Below are 15,123 nucleotides of genomic sequence, written 5' to 3'. Positions count from 1 at the left end.
ATGGCTCGCTTGGCTGGAGCACGGTCCTGCAATGCGAGGTGGCTGGTTCGGTCCTTGGCCGGGGCACATACAGAAACAGATTGATGCTTCTGTCTCTGCTACCCCCCTTCCTCTCTCTGGATTCAATAAAAATAAAAGAATTAAAAAATAGAAAACAATAAAGACCAAAAGAAATTTCATTAGACATTTCCAAATTGTCCTCCAAAAAGGATTGTAACAGTTTATACTCCTAAATCCAAGTCTTATATCCTTGCCACAGGGCTTCATTTGTTTTTTGAGCTTTCCTAATCTAGGAGGCAAATCCATATTATCTCTCTTTTTTGTAAGGTAATGAGTTAGCCCTTGGAGGAGAAAGGTTGTTTGTTTGTTTTGTTTTATTTAATTTTTATTTATTGGTTTGAGAGAGAGTGGGGGGGGGTATCAGTCTGTTTCTGTATGTGCCCTGACTGGGGATTGAACTGGCAACCTCTGCATATGGGAACCAGCCGAGCTATCCCGCCAGGGCAATGTTATCTTATTTTCACTTTGCATCTGTTCAACCAGGAGAGAGGTTGTGTATCTTTTTATGTTGATTACTGTTTCTCCTGTGAATTGTTGAGCGTCTTGTGGTATAGTTTGGGTTGATGTCCCGTTTGCCCCGTAGCTATATGTCTGGATGTTTCCCTTTCTGGCCATTTTCTGAGAGTTCTCCAGCACCCTTCTGCAGGTGCCTGTTGGTTTTTCTGGAAGTAGAGCTCTGAGCCCCTGTGTTCTGATCTCCACCAGGTGGCCCCCATGTCAGTGTATGCCTGCTTGGGCAATGATGCTGCTGCCATTCGGGACGCCTTCCTGATCCGATTGCAGAGCAAGATTGAGGACATGCGCATCAAAGTCATGATCCTGGAGTTCCTCACGGTTGCAGTAGAGACTCAGCCAGGCCTCATTGAACTGTTTCTGAATCTGGAGGTGGAGGATGGCGGTGATGGCTCTAAGGTGAGCCAGCCCCTGGGAGGAAGCTGGGAGACGGCTCCTTGGGAGGTGGATGCTGGCCTCTGCACATGCAGTTCCTGCAGTGGCTGTGGCCCTGAGCTCTCGCCTGGGCCTCCTGCAGGAATTCAGCCTTGGGGTGTGGAGCTGTCTCCATGCCGTGCTGGAGCTGATTGACTCCCAGCAGCAGGATCGCTACTGGTGCCCACCCCTGCTGCATCGTGCGGCCATTGCCTTTCTGCATGCCCTGTGGCAGGACCGCCGGGACAGTGCCATGCTGGTCCTCAGAACCAAGTAAGTCTGACCCCTCCAGAGCTTGTCTTTGTCTGTGAGATGGGGAAACAGTAGCTTTTCTCTTAGCGGTTTGTTGTGATGGATCACTGAACACGTGCACAAAGAGTGCTCAGTGCCTGGGCCATTGAATGGAAGTTTCACTCCTACTCTCTCTCTTTTTTTTTAATTGTTTTTAACAGAGACAGAGAGAGAGTCAGAGAAAGAGATAGACAGGGACAGACAGACAGGAATGGAGAGATGAGAAGCATCAATCATTTTTCTTTTTTTTTTTCTTTTTAAATTTTTTATTTACTCATTTTAGAGAGGAGAGAGAAAGGAAGAGAGAGAGACAGAGAGGGAGAGGGAGAGGAGAGAGAGACATAGAGAGAAGGTGGGGAGGAGCTGGAAGCATCAACTCCCATATGTGCCTTGACCAGGCGAGCCCAGGGTTTCGAACCAGCGACCTCAGCATTTCCAGGTTGACGCTTTATCCACTGCGCCACCACAGGTCAGGCCTCAATCATTAGTTTTTCATTGCGCTTTGCTACACCTTAGTTGATCATTGATTGCCTTCTCAAACGTGCCTTGACTGTGGGCCTTCAGCAGACCAAGTAACCCCTTGCTCGAGCCAGCGACCTTGGGTCCAAGCTGATGAGCTTTTGCTCAAACCAGATGAGCCCACGCTTAAGGTGGCGACCTCGGGGTCTCAAACCTGGGTCCTTCCACATCCCAGTCCGACGCTCTATCCACTGCGCTACCACCTGGTCAGGCCCTACTCTCTTTTTAATGCTGCTACCGGCAGGTGTCATTTTTATTCTAAGGTAGAGAGAAGTGTTTACCTAGAGTTCCCACCTTTGGTGTTTCTGCCTTCTGCCCACCCCCAGAACCCACTGTTCTTGAGGAACAGTAGTCAGATGAACATGGCTTGCTTCAGCCATTGAACTGCATTGTCTTGGACCTCGATTGTACAAAGAGGAGGAACTTTAAAACAGCTATACGTGGCCTGACCTGTGGTGGTGCAGTGGATAAAGCGTCGACCTGGAAATGCTGAGGTCGCCGGTTCGAAACCCTGGGCTTGCCTGGTCAAGGCACATATGGGAGTTGATGCTTCCAGCTCCTCCCCCCTGTCTCTCTCTCTCTCTCTCTCTCTCTGTCTCTCTCCCTTCCTCTCTCTCTCCTCTCTAAAAAAAAAAATGAATAAAAAAAAAAAAAACCACGGAAATAAAACAGCTATACGTGGGAGTCTGTATCCTGGCTTCTCTCTGCAGTCTCTCCTTTGTGGGGCTGTCAGAAATGTACAGTGGAGTGAACCCTGAGTTTTTTTGGTCAACTCTATGATATGCAATTGTGTTTCTTAGGAGGAAAGCATAAAAACACACCATATCTGTGAAACCCTTTTTGTAGGAGCAAGTAACCTTCGAGACACACGTTAGGATTGGGACTGGTGAAATAGGAAGGAACCACCAAGGGAGGTGCAGAACGGGGAACAGACTGTGCGAGAGAAAGTGTGATTTACAACATGTGTTTTCTTTATAATTTTTATTTTTACTGATTTTAGAGATAAGGAGTGGGAGAAAGAGAGAGAAAGGCAGGAACTTCAATCTGTTCCTGTTTGTGCTCTGACTGGGGATCGAACCAGCAGCCTCTGGGCTTTGGGACAAAGCTCTCGCCAACCGAGCTGTCCAGCCAGGGCTACAACTTGTGTATTTTTTTAGGCCCAAGTTTTGGGAGAATTTAACAAGCCCACTGTTTGGAACTCTTGCTCCTCCCTCCGAAACATCTGAGGTGAGCTCTGGGGGGCTGGACAGTGGCGGCAGGTTCCTGGGCGGAGAGGCGGGGCTGTGAGACTGAACTGTAGAAGGGTACCTCCCCTCAGTACACAACCAGAACGTTTTCTTCACTAGAGTCTTCTTTCTCAGAGAAGTGCTTGCTTCCTCTCCCTTTGATGTCTTGCTTTGGGAAGGAAGGTGGCATGCCCTGCTCTATGTTGATGGCTCCGTGGTCTTCTCCAGTCACTTGGAGACACTGTGGACCTGATGCTTCTGCTCTTGCAAGTCGGATGCCCATGCCCCTTCACCTTCAGTAGAGAGTGCGCTCCTTTGTGGGGGGACCTCAGGGAGGCAGCTCTCCTCATGGTTGGGGTCTGCTCTGCTCTCCCCCTCCACAGCCCAGCATCCTGGAAACCTGTGCCCTAATCATGAAGATCATATGCTTGGAGCTATACTATGTCGTTAAGTGAGTCCTTTCCCCTTCTGAGATTGTAATGAAAAGTTTGGGAGGGGAAAACAAATAAGCAAACAAAGTTTGGGAGGGAGGACCATGGTGGCCTACCACTGGGTGTGTGACTGTACAGGCCAAGGGAGTGGAGAGAGGTGCTTTGGAGCCATTTATGCAGGGCCACAGAGCTATGTCCCTGGCCAGTCCATTGATGGCATTTATGATTGCCAGAGAGTTATTGTGAAGCTAGCTCCATGTGCTCGGGATTTTCTGGAGGAGGAATCCTGGAAAAGGCCTCTGCCTAACCCATTATGTTGAGCGGGAAGTATGAGCCCCACACATTGGAGGGATCTGGAGCCGTCTGCTTTTAGCCCATGTGAGGTTGCTTTCTCTGCCTCAACAAGGGTCTGTGCCCCTCACATTTCCATCTGCTTTCAAAACCTAACAGCAGGTTTTGTGTTTTCTTAATACTCCAGGGGCTCACTAGACCAGTCGCTAAAAGATACACTCAAGAAATTTTCCAGTGAGAAACGCTTTGCCTACTGGTCAGGGTATGTCAAGTCCTTGGCGACTCACATGGCCGACACAGAGGGCAGCAGCTGCACCTCCTTGGTAGAGTATCAGATGCTGGTCTCCGCCTGGAGGATGCTTCTCATCATTGCCACCAGTCACGTAAGAACCTCTAGGGCGAGTTTTCACTTTGGTTTCCTAGCAACGGTGTGCTAGGTGCCTAGCAGTTACAGCCCCTTGGGATGAAGAATGAGGCAGGGTGAGAGCTAAAATGTAACAGGTTCTGTGTCCAAAGATGGGGGCCCATGTGGGGTATTTGATGGTATTGGGTCCAACAAGAAACCCTAGGAAAGTGCAGAGAACTAATTAGAAATCCTTTCAGACATTCGTAAGAGCCTCCTGTAGCCACCTTGGCAGCCTTAGATAGATCTGAGGGACTCCCTTCATCTACTTTATGCGCATGCATTGCTATCACCTCGTGCTGCCTGCCTGGTGGACACTAGGTAAAGATCTGTTGATTGGTCAGGTAGCTGTAAAGCTGCAGCAGCACCTTCCCTTCCCAATGGAGCTGTTTGTTTCCATTGGTCCTAGAAACTGCATTTCCTAGTCTTAGAAAAAGAATGGAGGCCATTGTCTCTGTACAGTGTGTCTACTGAAAGTTGGTTTTTAAAAAGAGAGTTTATATTTGAGAAGTTTGCATTTTTTCTTGGTATTTTTTAGTGGCTTGACACCATCTTGATATGTAATAAGGACACTTGGTGTTGAAATGTTTTTTCCGGGAAACCAGACTGACTTAATTAATTCAGCTTGATTGATGCCCCGTTCCAGGCTTCTGTGACTTGTTTCTCTACTGCCAGACTGTCCACGGCTGGGGGGCTTTGCTGTGTCACAGTGATTCTGGAGCCCTGAGATTGCAGGCACATCAAAGGCTCAGCCATCTTTGGAGAATAATTGATTGCCCCCTGGGAATAGCCTGTATGTCACTTACCTTTTAGGCCCTTGCTTGCCATGTGCCAGAGACCAGGGCTACAGCAGTGAACAAGGGAGATAAGGTCTTTGATCTCATGGCAAATGACCCAAGAGAGAGGTAAATTTGTCAACAGACTCAAAGAAATACTGTTTCAGACTGCAATGATTCATTGTGAAGGAAATAATCAGGATACTATGGTAATGAAAAAGTAAAGCAGGATAGTAGTAGTCAGGGAGGGCCTTCCTGAGGAGGTGGTATCCATATTGAGACCTGACTGTGCAAAGGAGTCTTCCAGGTGGAGAGCCTGTGAGAGTAGTCTGGGCGATGGAATCACAGTGCAAGGGTACAGGGTGGAAAAGAGCTGGGTGTGTTCGGAGAGGAGGAAGGAGGCCATTAGGTCTGGAATAGAGTGAACACAAGTGGGTGTGATCCCAAAATGAGTTGGAGCAGGTCCTGTGGGGCCTCCCAAACCTTGTTGAGGAGTTTGTATTTCTGGTGTAATGGGAAGCCTTTAAAGAAAGGACGCCATCAGGAGAAGGAGATGAATCTGGCCTTGATTCTGACCATATCTAAGGATAGACAAACAGCAGGGCCCTCAAGCCCCACCTGAATCAGGGAGACAATGATGTATCATGATTGATTGCCTGACAGAGGACTCCACATTTATTTCTTGGCTTCTCAAGTCTGGGAAATTTTCCCAGGTGACTTCTTTTTCTGTTCCTTTGCAGGCAGAGATAATGCACCTGACTGACTCTGCAGTGCGTCGCCAGCTCTTTCTTGATGTGCTCGATGGGACGAAGGCGTTAGTAAGTCTGTCTGGGAGGTTTTACACCCTCCCTGGGAGCAGGCCTCTGAGGTCCAACAGCAGCTCCCAAAGCTGCAGTCATGCGAGCGGTCAGTCAGGGGGCTCAGTTGGCCTAGGAGGCCTGAGGCACAGTGGGGAGGTGGAGGCCTGCTGCCACCAGGCCAGCCCCTGGTCTCTTCTGTGTCCCACCTCTGGTAGCTCACTGCTAGGAAAGAAAGGCATGAGGGTGGAAGGTGCCCTGTGGATGGAGCTGGAATCTTCTGGCTGGACCAGCCCACGGGAAGCCTGACTTCTCACTGGTCTGCTGTCCTCCCTCAGCTCCTGGTCCCGGCCTCAGTACACTGCCTCCGCCTGGGCTCCATGATGTGTACTCTGCTGCTTATCCTCCTGCGCCAGTGGAAGAGGTGAGCGCTTTCAGGAGACGTGGCCTGTGACCAGGGCTACCAGGCAGGGCCTGATCGCTCCTCTCTGCTGACCTTCTGCCCTCCTGAGGGGAGAAAATAGGCGTGAAATGGGCTAGCCATCCATCACACAGCAGGGCTGGCAGAGCCAGCTGCCCAGTGGGCATCCTGAGTTGGAGCAAGTGCAGCTGTGGCTTTTCTGTGACTGTTCTCCCCTCCCTCTCGGCCCCATATTGTTCCTAGAGAGTTAGGTCCTGTGGATGAGATCCTTGACCCCTTGACAGAGATCCTGGAGGGAGTGCTGCAGGCAGACCAGCAGCTCATGGCAAAGACCAAGGCCAAGGTGTTCTCGGCATTCATCACTGTGCTGCAGATGAAGGAGATGCGAGGTGAGGGACAGGGGTGGGGGCACTGGTCCCCTCCCTGTGGGCGGCCGGCCTGGGCAGGACTTTGCCCGGTGCAGAGCTAGACGTTCCTCCTGGCGGGGTTGAGTTTCAATCTCAGAACTCTGGTCTTTAGGAAAGCTCTTTTCCTCTCTCCACTTGTTTCTCCTCCCTTCTCATGGGACAAATATTCTCCCTCTTAGCACCACACTAGATCCTCAGCTGCCTGCCTGGGAAGGAAACCTTGGTGGACAGTAAGAGGTGGCACGGTGAGTGTGACAGTGTTCCCTCCCTGTTTCTCTGCAGTGAGTGACATCCCCCAGTATTCTCAGCTAGTGCTTAACGTCTGTGAAACCCTCCAGGAAGAGGTGATTGCACTCTTTGACCAGACCCGCCACAGTCTGGCATCAGGTGGGGCCACGGAGGACAAGGACAGCATGGATACTGATGACTGTTCAAGGCCCCGGCACAAGGACCAGCGTGATGGGGTGAGGGTGCACCTGGGAAGCTGTCTGCCCTTTCACATGTACCCGACACACATGAACTGCCTGCCTGTTCTGTGACAGGCCCTATGGGTGATTCGTAAACAAGACAGACAGTCACTGTACTCACAGAGTTCACAGCCTGGGGGAGAAAGTTAGTACATTTCAGACAGCCCTGGCGGTTGGCTCAGTGGTCGAGTGTTAGCCCAATGTATGGGTGTCCTGGGTTCGATTCCTGGTCAGGACACACAGGAGAAGCACCCATCTGCTTCTCCACCTTTCCCCCTCTCCCTTCTCTTTCTTTCTCTTCCGTTCCACTGGAGTAAGTTGGCCCAGGTGCTGAGGATGACTCCATGTCCGCCGCCTCAGGCACTAGAATGGCTCCCGTTGCAACACAGCAATGGTCCCAGATGGGCAGAGCATCGCCCCCTGGTGGGCATGCTGGGTGGACCCAGTCAGGCGCATGTGGGGAGTCTGTCACTCTGCTTCCCTGCTTCTCACTTAAGGGAAAAAAAAAGATTCAGATGATGCAAAGAGGTGTAATTCCATTGTAGCAAGTCCTACAAGGGAGAATGTACAATATGGGTCTCCCCTAATCTAGACCCAGCACGAAAGCACCCTTTTCAGCAGTGACCATGTACCGGCTGCTGTGAGCAAAGGTGAAAGTGAGTTCTGTAGAGTTGGGGCTAGATGACTGGGAGCTTTGTTAGTTTTTTTGTTTACTTGTTTTTTGTAGCTAGCGAGCAAGAGAGAGACAGACGGATAGATAGCCAAGAGGGAGGGAGATGAGAAGTATCAACTTGTATTGTACTTTAGTGGTTCACTGATTACTTCTCATATGTGCCTTGACCAAGGGGTTCCAGCTGAGCTAGTGACTCCTTGCGCAAGCCAGCAACCTTGGATTTCAAGCCAGTGACCTCCAGGTTCAAGCCAGCAAACATGGGATCATGTTTATGACCCGTGCTCAAGTTGGTGACCCTGTGCTCAAGCTGGTGAGCCTGTGCTCGAGCTGGTGAGCCTGCACTCAAGCCATATGATCCCGTGCTCAAGCTGGCAACCTCAGGGTTTAGAACCTGGGTCCTCGGTGGCCCAGGTTGATGCTCTGTCCACTGCACCACCATTGGTCAGGCTTGTTGGGTTTTGATATGGTCCTAAGGCTTTTAAGCAAATGTAAGAAGCGATAAGATTTTACTCTAGAAAGATCACTCTGGGTACATTAGCAAACTGTGTTTTAAACTTGGATTATAGCCTATTACTGGGTTTTGAAATGAGTTCATTGGGTGAAAGCCAGCCTTTTTTTTTTTAAGGGAGAGGAGGGGACAGACTCTTGCATGTACCCCAACTGGGATCCAGTTGGCAACCCCCAGCTAGGGCCGATACTTGAATTAACTAAGCTATCCTCAGGGCCTGAGGCTGATGCTCAGACAGATGGAGCCATTCTCAGTGCCCGGGGCCAATGCTCGAACTAGTCGATCCATTGGGGAAGAGAGAGAGAATGAGGGGTGGGAGAAGCAGATGGTCACTTATGTGTGCCTGACTGAGGATGGAACCTAGGACGTCCGCATGCTGGGCTGCTGCTTTATCCACTGAATCAGCTGGCCACGACCAGCATTTTTAAAAAAATGCTGTAGAATAAAGTGTAAAAGGAAACAGTGTGCTGTACAAGGTGTAAGGGTAGGTGTTGTTCAATGAAAATATATAAGTATCTGTATACCAGGGCACAATGTAAAGGTATTTATTATTGCAGGTCATGGCCAAAAATGTTTGAAAAGCCACTGGTAAAAGAATTGATTAGGGAAGGTCCAGAGAGGATGAGAAGGACCGAGGAGGTGATTGCAGGAGTGCAGAGAGGGGTGGTCACCTTGACTCTGTGCGGTGGCATAGTTGGGTGGAGTGAGCAGATGTGGGACAGGAAGTAGCACCAACACAGCCTGATTGATGGCAGCTTGGGTGGTAGGGGAGGGAAGTCCCTGGGAATCCTGTCAGTGTAGGGCTGGCTCCTTAGCCGGGGTGGAGCTGCCAGTGCCGAGGTGGATACGGGAGCGGCCCAGAGGTGGAGAGATTTCGTCGCGTTTCAGTCCAGCTCACTTATGGATGTGCTTGACCAAGTCTCGGGCGGCCCGGTGCAGGGCTGTGTGTCCTCTTCCGTCTCCTCTTCCCCCGCGCTGTACTGCTTCCTGACCTTCTGCCTGTCTTTGCCCCTGGGCCCAGCAGGTGTGTGTCCTGGGCCTGCACCTGGCCAAGGAGCTGTGTGAGGTGGATGAGGACGGTGACTCCTGGCTGCAGGTGACCCGCAGGCTCCCCCTCCTGCCAACGCTCCTCACGGCTCTGGAGGTGAGCCTTCGTGTGAAGCAGAACGTGCACTTCACTGAGGCGGCGCTGCACCTGCTCCTCACCCTGGCTCGCACCCAGCAGGTAGGAGGCGCACCTGAGCGCAGCAGGGAGCCCGTGCTGGGGCTGGGGCTCGGGCACCACTTCGGAGTCCCCGGAAGCTCTGGTCCCGCTGGGCGGGTGGCTGCAGGGGCAGGCTCCATCCCGTGCCGTGTCTTCCCCTCCCAGGGAGCCGCAGCAGTGGCTGGAGCCGGCATCACCCAGAGCATTTGTTTGCCCCTCCTGAGTGTGTACCAGCTCAGCAGCAATGGGACGGTGCAGGTGAGTGCCAGGGCACTGCCCAGACCGCTTCCCATGGGGAAGGACACTGCGGCCCCGTCACTTGCCTGGAGCTGCTCTCAGTGGCCTGCCCGTACACGGCCCTGCTGGCAAAGAACTGACCTCCAGCGGGAGAGGCTCACACACTAGCTAGCGGCAGGCCTGAGTCTAGAGTCCAGGATTCTGGTATCTCTGCTTAGTGCCCTTTCTTTGTCACTGCTGGCCTCTGACCCTCTGGTCCTGCCGGTCACAGGCAGTGGCCATGGCCATCCCAGGTTTCCTCCTCCAAGCAGCCAGGCTGCCTTAGCTGCTGTGCTGCATGGAGGCCCTGTTGTACCCGTCAGCCATGTTCCTCGGTGCCATGCTCTGATTTTGTCTGCCGTCTGTGTCTTAGACACCTAGCACCTCTCGGAAGGCCCTGGATGCCCCCTCTTGGCCGGGGGTCTATCGCCTGTCCATGTCTTTGATGGAACGGCTCCTTAAAACTCTGCGCTACAACTTCCTGACTGAGGCCCTGGACTTTGTGGGCGTGCACCAGGAGCGGACTTTACAGGTGAGGGGCCACCCGGGGCGGGGTTCGGGGGTTACGGGGGTCTGGGCATTCAGGGCTGAGGCTTGGTAGTGGAGGGATGTTAGTGTCCCCATTCCTGAGATGCTATAAGGACTGCTGGTTGACTGGCCAGCCTGTGCAGCTGTTCTGCTGAGTGAGGCAAACTGATCAGCTCAGACAGAACCTCTTAGAACGCCAAACCACCAGTTGGGCTGCCATTTCAGTGTTTGTGGGCCCAGAACCTGTCCTTCCCACAAGAAGGCAGGAACAGCCTGACCAGGTGGTGGCACAGTGGATAGAGCATCGGACTGGCATGTGGAAGGACCCAGGTTCGAGACCCCAAGGTCGCCAGCTTGAGCATGGGCTCATTTGGCTTGAGCAAAGCTCACCAGCTTGGACCCAAGGTCTCTGGCTTCAGCAAGGGGTTCCTCGGTCTGCTGAAGAAGGCCCACGGTCAAGGCACATATGAGAAAGCAATCAATGAACAACTAAGGTGTCGCAACGAAAAAAACTGATGATTGATGCTTCTCATCTCTCTCCGTTTCTGTCTGTCTGTCCCTCTCTCTGACACTCTCTCTGTCTCTGTAAATGAAAATAAATAAATAACAGCAACAGATAATATTGTTAAAAAGAAGGCAGGAACAGGTGAGTCAGGTCCGTGCACCACTCCCTCCCTTCTCTCCCCCCAGTGCCTCAGCGCGGTGAGGACGGTGCAGAGTCTGGCGTGCCTGGAGGAGGCAGACCACACCGTGGGCTTCATTCTGCAGCTGTCCAGCTTCATGAAGGAGTGGCACTTCCACCTGCCGCAGCTCCTGCGGGATGTCCAGGTGAGCTCAGACACGGGCTTCGGAAGGGTCTACAGATTGCTTGGGGACGGTGTGGTGGGCACTCTCTGGGCACTCCCAGTGACTTTTGCCTACAGAGCACAAGGTTTGGTTTTATGTTGCTTTTTGTGGTGGTAAATGTTTCCCTTTCCAGCCTTAAGGCAGCCTTGCAGATGGAAAGTCTGGGCTTTATGGGTCAGACCTTGGTGTTCACCCCTTAGGAACAGGTCTGAAGCTGGGACCCAGCCAGACAGCAGGGTAGGGAAAGACGCAGGCTCTGGAGCCAGACAGGGGTCTCTGCCAGTGTGTGACCTTGGCCAAATGACTTCACCTCTCTAAGCTTTGTCCTTCTTCTGTAAAAACAAAATAATCTTTATTGATTGACTGAGTACGGAGACTGTTCCAGGTCCTTAGGTCCCTGGGAACCCATCCAGGCGTCTGCTGGCCCCTAGCGTGCAGGTGCTTGGAGGCGGGCGCAGTGGTGGTCTGCGGAGGCCTGTGTGGTTGGTCTAGTCAGTTGCTAGAGCTGCTGCCTTGAGAAGCCTCAGCCTCCCGTGTTTGCTGCAGGTCAACCTGGGTTACCTGTGCCAGGCCTGCACCTCCCTCCTGCACAGCCGGAAGATGCTGCAGCACTGCTTGCAGGTACCGGGTCCTCCCCACCCTGGCGGTCTGGGATGCCTCGCCCGGTTCCTGTGCCCACCTCTGCTTCTCTTTCCAGAACAAAAACGGGGACGGTGTCCCCTCAGCTGTCGGCCCCCGAGTTCAGCGTCCACCCACAGCTGCTTCTGCTGCCACCTCCTTGTCGTCCTCTAAGCAGCCCACTGCGGACACAGAAGCTTCGGAGCAGCGCGCCTTACATGTGGTCCAGTATGGCCTCCTCAAGATCCTCAGCAGGACCTTGGCAGCCCTGCGCCACTTCACCCCGGATGTCTGCCAGATCCTGCTGGATCAGGTAGTGGCACCGGCTGGGCTGTGCCACTGGCCCCCCAGGGTCTGAAAGGGTGGCTGCCCCTCCTCTCCTCCAGAGAGCTCTCTGGAGCCCAGCCGGGCCCTAGAATGCTCCGCTCTTGCCTTGCAGTCCTTGGACCTGGCTGAGTACAACTTCCTGTTTGCCCTGAGTTTCACCACTCCCACCTTTGACTCTGAAGTGGCCCCCTCCTTCGGGACCCTTCTAGCCACGGTAAACGTGGCCCTAAACATGCTTGGAGAGGTGAGTTGACGCTGGCTGGCCCCTTCACCCGTCTTCCCCCCAGTTTACCACTTCCTAACCATGACCTAACAGTGTTTACCTAGCCTTCCGAGTTTGTTCGTTATTATAGGAGGAGTAGGCCAGAGCCTGCCTCTGTTGAGAATTATGGTGAGGATTAAATGAGATAACTGATAAAATTGTGTAGTGCATGCAGGTCCTGGCAGGTAGGAAGCTCTCCATGAGTTGGAGCTGTAACTGTAATCTGGGTTTGTTTGTTCTTTGAGGTTTTTTTACCCCTTGTTTCTCTTTCTCCAGCTGGATAAGAAAAAGGAGCCCCTCACTCAGGCTGTGGGGCTCAGCACACAGGCAGAAGGGAGCAGAACACTGAAGTAAGAAAGCCCTCCTGGCATTTGGTCTGGGGTTGGGGCTATTCTCCGAGCTTAGCGGCCCACCTGGCACCTCCCGGCTTGGCCCTCTGCAACGTGCCAACCCTGCCCTGTCCTAGGTCCCTCCTGATGTTCACCATGGAGAACTGCTTCTACCTGCTCATCTCCCAGGCCATGCGGTACCTTAGGGACCCGGCTGTGCACCCCCGGGACAAGCAGCGGATGAAGCAGGAGCTGAGCTCCGAGTTGGTATGAAGGGATGGAGGGTCCTGACTGGAGGGACGGGACCTGGGGGGGGGTGCCGGGGGGGGTGTGCAGGGCCTCATCAGGCTGCTCTCTCTCCTAGAGCACACTGCTCTCCAGCCTCTCGCGCTACTTCCGTAGGGGAGCCCCCAGCTCCCCGGCTGCGGGCCTCCTCCTCTCGCCTCAGGGCAAGTCCACTGCGCTCTCCAAAGCCAGCCCCGAGAGTCAGGAGCCTCTGATCCAGCTGGTGCAGGCCTTTGTCCGGCACGTGCAGAGATAGGGCTGTGGCGTGCCGCACGCCTGCCCCTCCACCAGCCTGCACAGCAGCCTACCGGGCCACCTGGGACTGAGCCCTCAGTCACCCTCTCCCCAGAGCAGCCACGACTCCAACCACCTGCACACTAGTGTTATTTTTGTAATAGATCAAGAGGCCAGCAGCAGGGGCAGGAGCCACAAGCCTGCTGTGCTCACCCTCCAAGTGCCCCAGCGGTGTATTCCTATCCTTCAAGCATTCCCCAGAGCGCTTGACCCTGGCTCAGGGGAGACGGGGGAGCCAGTGTCACATGTAGCCAGGAGAGGCTGTATGCACAGGTTTGAAACTGTTTTCCATGCTCTGTTCTTGCAGTTTTTGGTAATACTGTGGTCTATTTATACAAATATTAAAATGCTGTTTATAGACAACTGTGTGATGTGGGCCTTCAAAGCCCAGGAATGACTAGCCAGTGCTCGGTGCACGGAACAATCTTCCTCAGCCAGGGCCCAAGTGGAGGAGTGGAGGTTTGAGGCAGGCGGGGTGTTGATTGTTGGCTGACTCACTAATATGCCTCCGTTACTGTTTGGGGGAGGGCATGCTGTGTGGCAACGCCCACTTTCCCTTCCCAGGTTTTGCCCCCTCCCCCCCCCCCCCCCCCAGACCTCCACTTACTAGCTGGCTGAGCTTATCACTGGGTAGGGAGCTTATCCACTCCTCCTTTTTTTTTTTTTTTTTCATTTTAGAGAGGAGAGGGAGAGAGAGAGAGAGAGAGAGAGAGAGAGAGGAGAGACAGAGAGAGAGAAGAGGGGGAGGAGCTGGAAGCATCAACTCCCATATGTGCCTTGACCAGGCAAGCCCAGGGTTTCGGACCGGCGACCTCAGCACTTCCAGGTCGATGCTTTATCCCACTGCGCCACCACAGGTCAGGCTACTCCTCCTATTTACAGCTGGGCTCTGCCTCATTCGTGGCTGGGCCTGGCTAAGGCCTTAATCTAAAACCTGGCTTGTAGCCCACACCCACCACTTGAAGTTTCTAGAATCAGACTTTTCTGGGCTAGAGCCTGCGTGGTCACTTGCCAGTGATGGAACTTTATGGAGGTGACTGTCTTTCTGAATTTCCCTCGTCTGTGAGGACAAGACATTGTATGTGAACATGCTTGGCTCAGTGATGGGCCCACAGGAAATAGATAGGTACCCATTACTGAAACATAAACCATCAACTTTATTTTTTTTATTTTTATTTTATTTTTTTATTTTTCTGAAGCTAGAAACAGGGAGAGATAGTCAGACAGACTCCCGCATGCGCCCGACTGGGATCCACCCGGCACGCCCACCAGGGGGCGATGCTCTGCCCCTCCGGGGCATCGCTCTGTTGCGACCAGAGCCACTCTAGCGCCTGGGGCAGAGGCCAAGGAACCATCCCCAGCACCTGGGCCATCTTTGCTCCAATGGAGCCTTGGCTGCGGGAGGGGAAGAGAGAGACAGAGAGGAAGGAGAGGGGGAGGGGTGGAGAAGCAGATGGGCGCTTCTCCTGTGTGCCCTGGCCGGGAATCGAACCCAGGACTTCTGCACGCCAGGCCGATGCTCTACCACTGAGCCAACCAGCCAGGGCAACTTTATTTTTAATTAAAATTTATTTACTGATTTTAGAGACAGAAATATCAGTCTGTTTCTGTATGTGCCCTGACCGGGGATTGAACCAGCAACCTTGTGTGTATTGGGACGATGCTCTCACCAACCGAGAGGTGTGGCCAAGGCTAAACCATCAGCTTTTACAGTCCTGGCCACTGCCCAAATTCAGGAAAGTTATTCTTAGGAATACAATGTCTATCATGTGCCCTGGCTGGGTAGCTCAGTTGGCTAGTGTTGTCCCTGTTTGCCAAGGTTGCAGGTTTCATCCCTGTCAGGGCACGTACAAGAACCAACCAGTGAACGCATAAATAAGTGGAACAACAAATCAGTGTTTCTCTCAAATCAATAAATTAAAAATATTTTAAGCCTGTCATGCAGCTTCATGTACAG

General features: G+C 52.8%; 1 protein-coding gene across 2 annotated transcripts in view; it reads left to right on the top strand.

Annotated features, from left to right (window-relative positions):
* Positions 1-13,721, top strand: part of NUP188 (nucleoporin 188) — a 63,947-nt gene extending 50,226 nt beyond the window's left edge. The window contains exons 26-44 of one of the 2 annotated variants that reach the window (XM_066366994.1): positions 766-972; positions 1,091-1,260; positions 2,955-3,024; positions 3,407-3,474; positions 3,933-4,128; positions 5,665-5,742; positions 6,060-6,145; positions 6,386-6,531; positions 6,832-7,013; positions 9,222-9,422; positions 9,567-9,659; positions 10,051-10,209; positions 10,896-11,033; positions 11,598-11,672; positions 11,749-11,982; positions 12,109-12,240; positions 12,535-12,608; positions 12,725-12,854; positions 12,952-13,721. In XM_066366994.1, the coding sequence (XP_066223091.1) occupies positions 766-972; positions 1,091-1,260; positions 2,955-3,024; positions 3,407-3,474; positions 3,933-4,128; positions 5,665-5,742; positions 6,060-6,145; positions 6,386-6,531; positions 6,832-7,013; positions 9,222-9,422; positions 9,567-9,659; positions 10,051-10,209; positions 10,896-11,033; positions 11,598-11,672; positions 11,749-11,982; positions 12,109-12,240; positions 12,535-12,608; positions 12,725-12,854; positions 12,952-13,128 (2,616 nt within the window). In that variant the 3' untranslated portion in view covers positions 13,129-13,721. The remainder of the gene's footprint in view (positions 1-765; positions 973-1,090; positions 1,261-2,954; positions 3,025-3,406; positions 3,475-3,932; positions 4,129-5,664; positions 5,743-6,059; positions 6,146-6,385; positions 6,532-6,831; positions 7,014-9,221; positions 9,423-9,566; positions 9,660-10,050; positions 10,210-10,895; positions 11,034-11,597; positions 11,673-11,748; positions 11,983-12,108; positions 12,241-12,534; positions 12,609-12,724; positions 12,855-12,951) is intronic. The other variant, XM_066366996.1, reaches the window with a different exon arrangement.
* The last annotated feature ends 1,402 nt before the right edge of the window (positions 13,722-15,123 follow it).

This window comes from Saccopteryx leptura, chromosome 2 (genome assembly GCF_036850995.1).
Source record: "Saccopteryx leptura isolate mSacLep1 chromosome 2, mSacLep1_pri_phased_curated, whole genome shotgun sequence".
In the NCBI taxonomy this organism is placed as follows: domain Eukaryota; kingdom Metazoa; phylum Chordata; class Mammalia; order Chiroptera; family Emballonuridae; genus Saccopteryx; species Saccopteryx leptura.
Note: the sequence above shows the minus strand (reverse complement) of the source record. Positions and strands in the feature narration are given on the sequence as shown.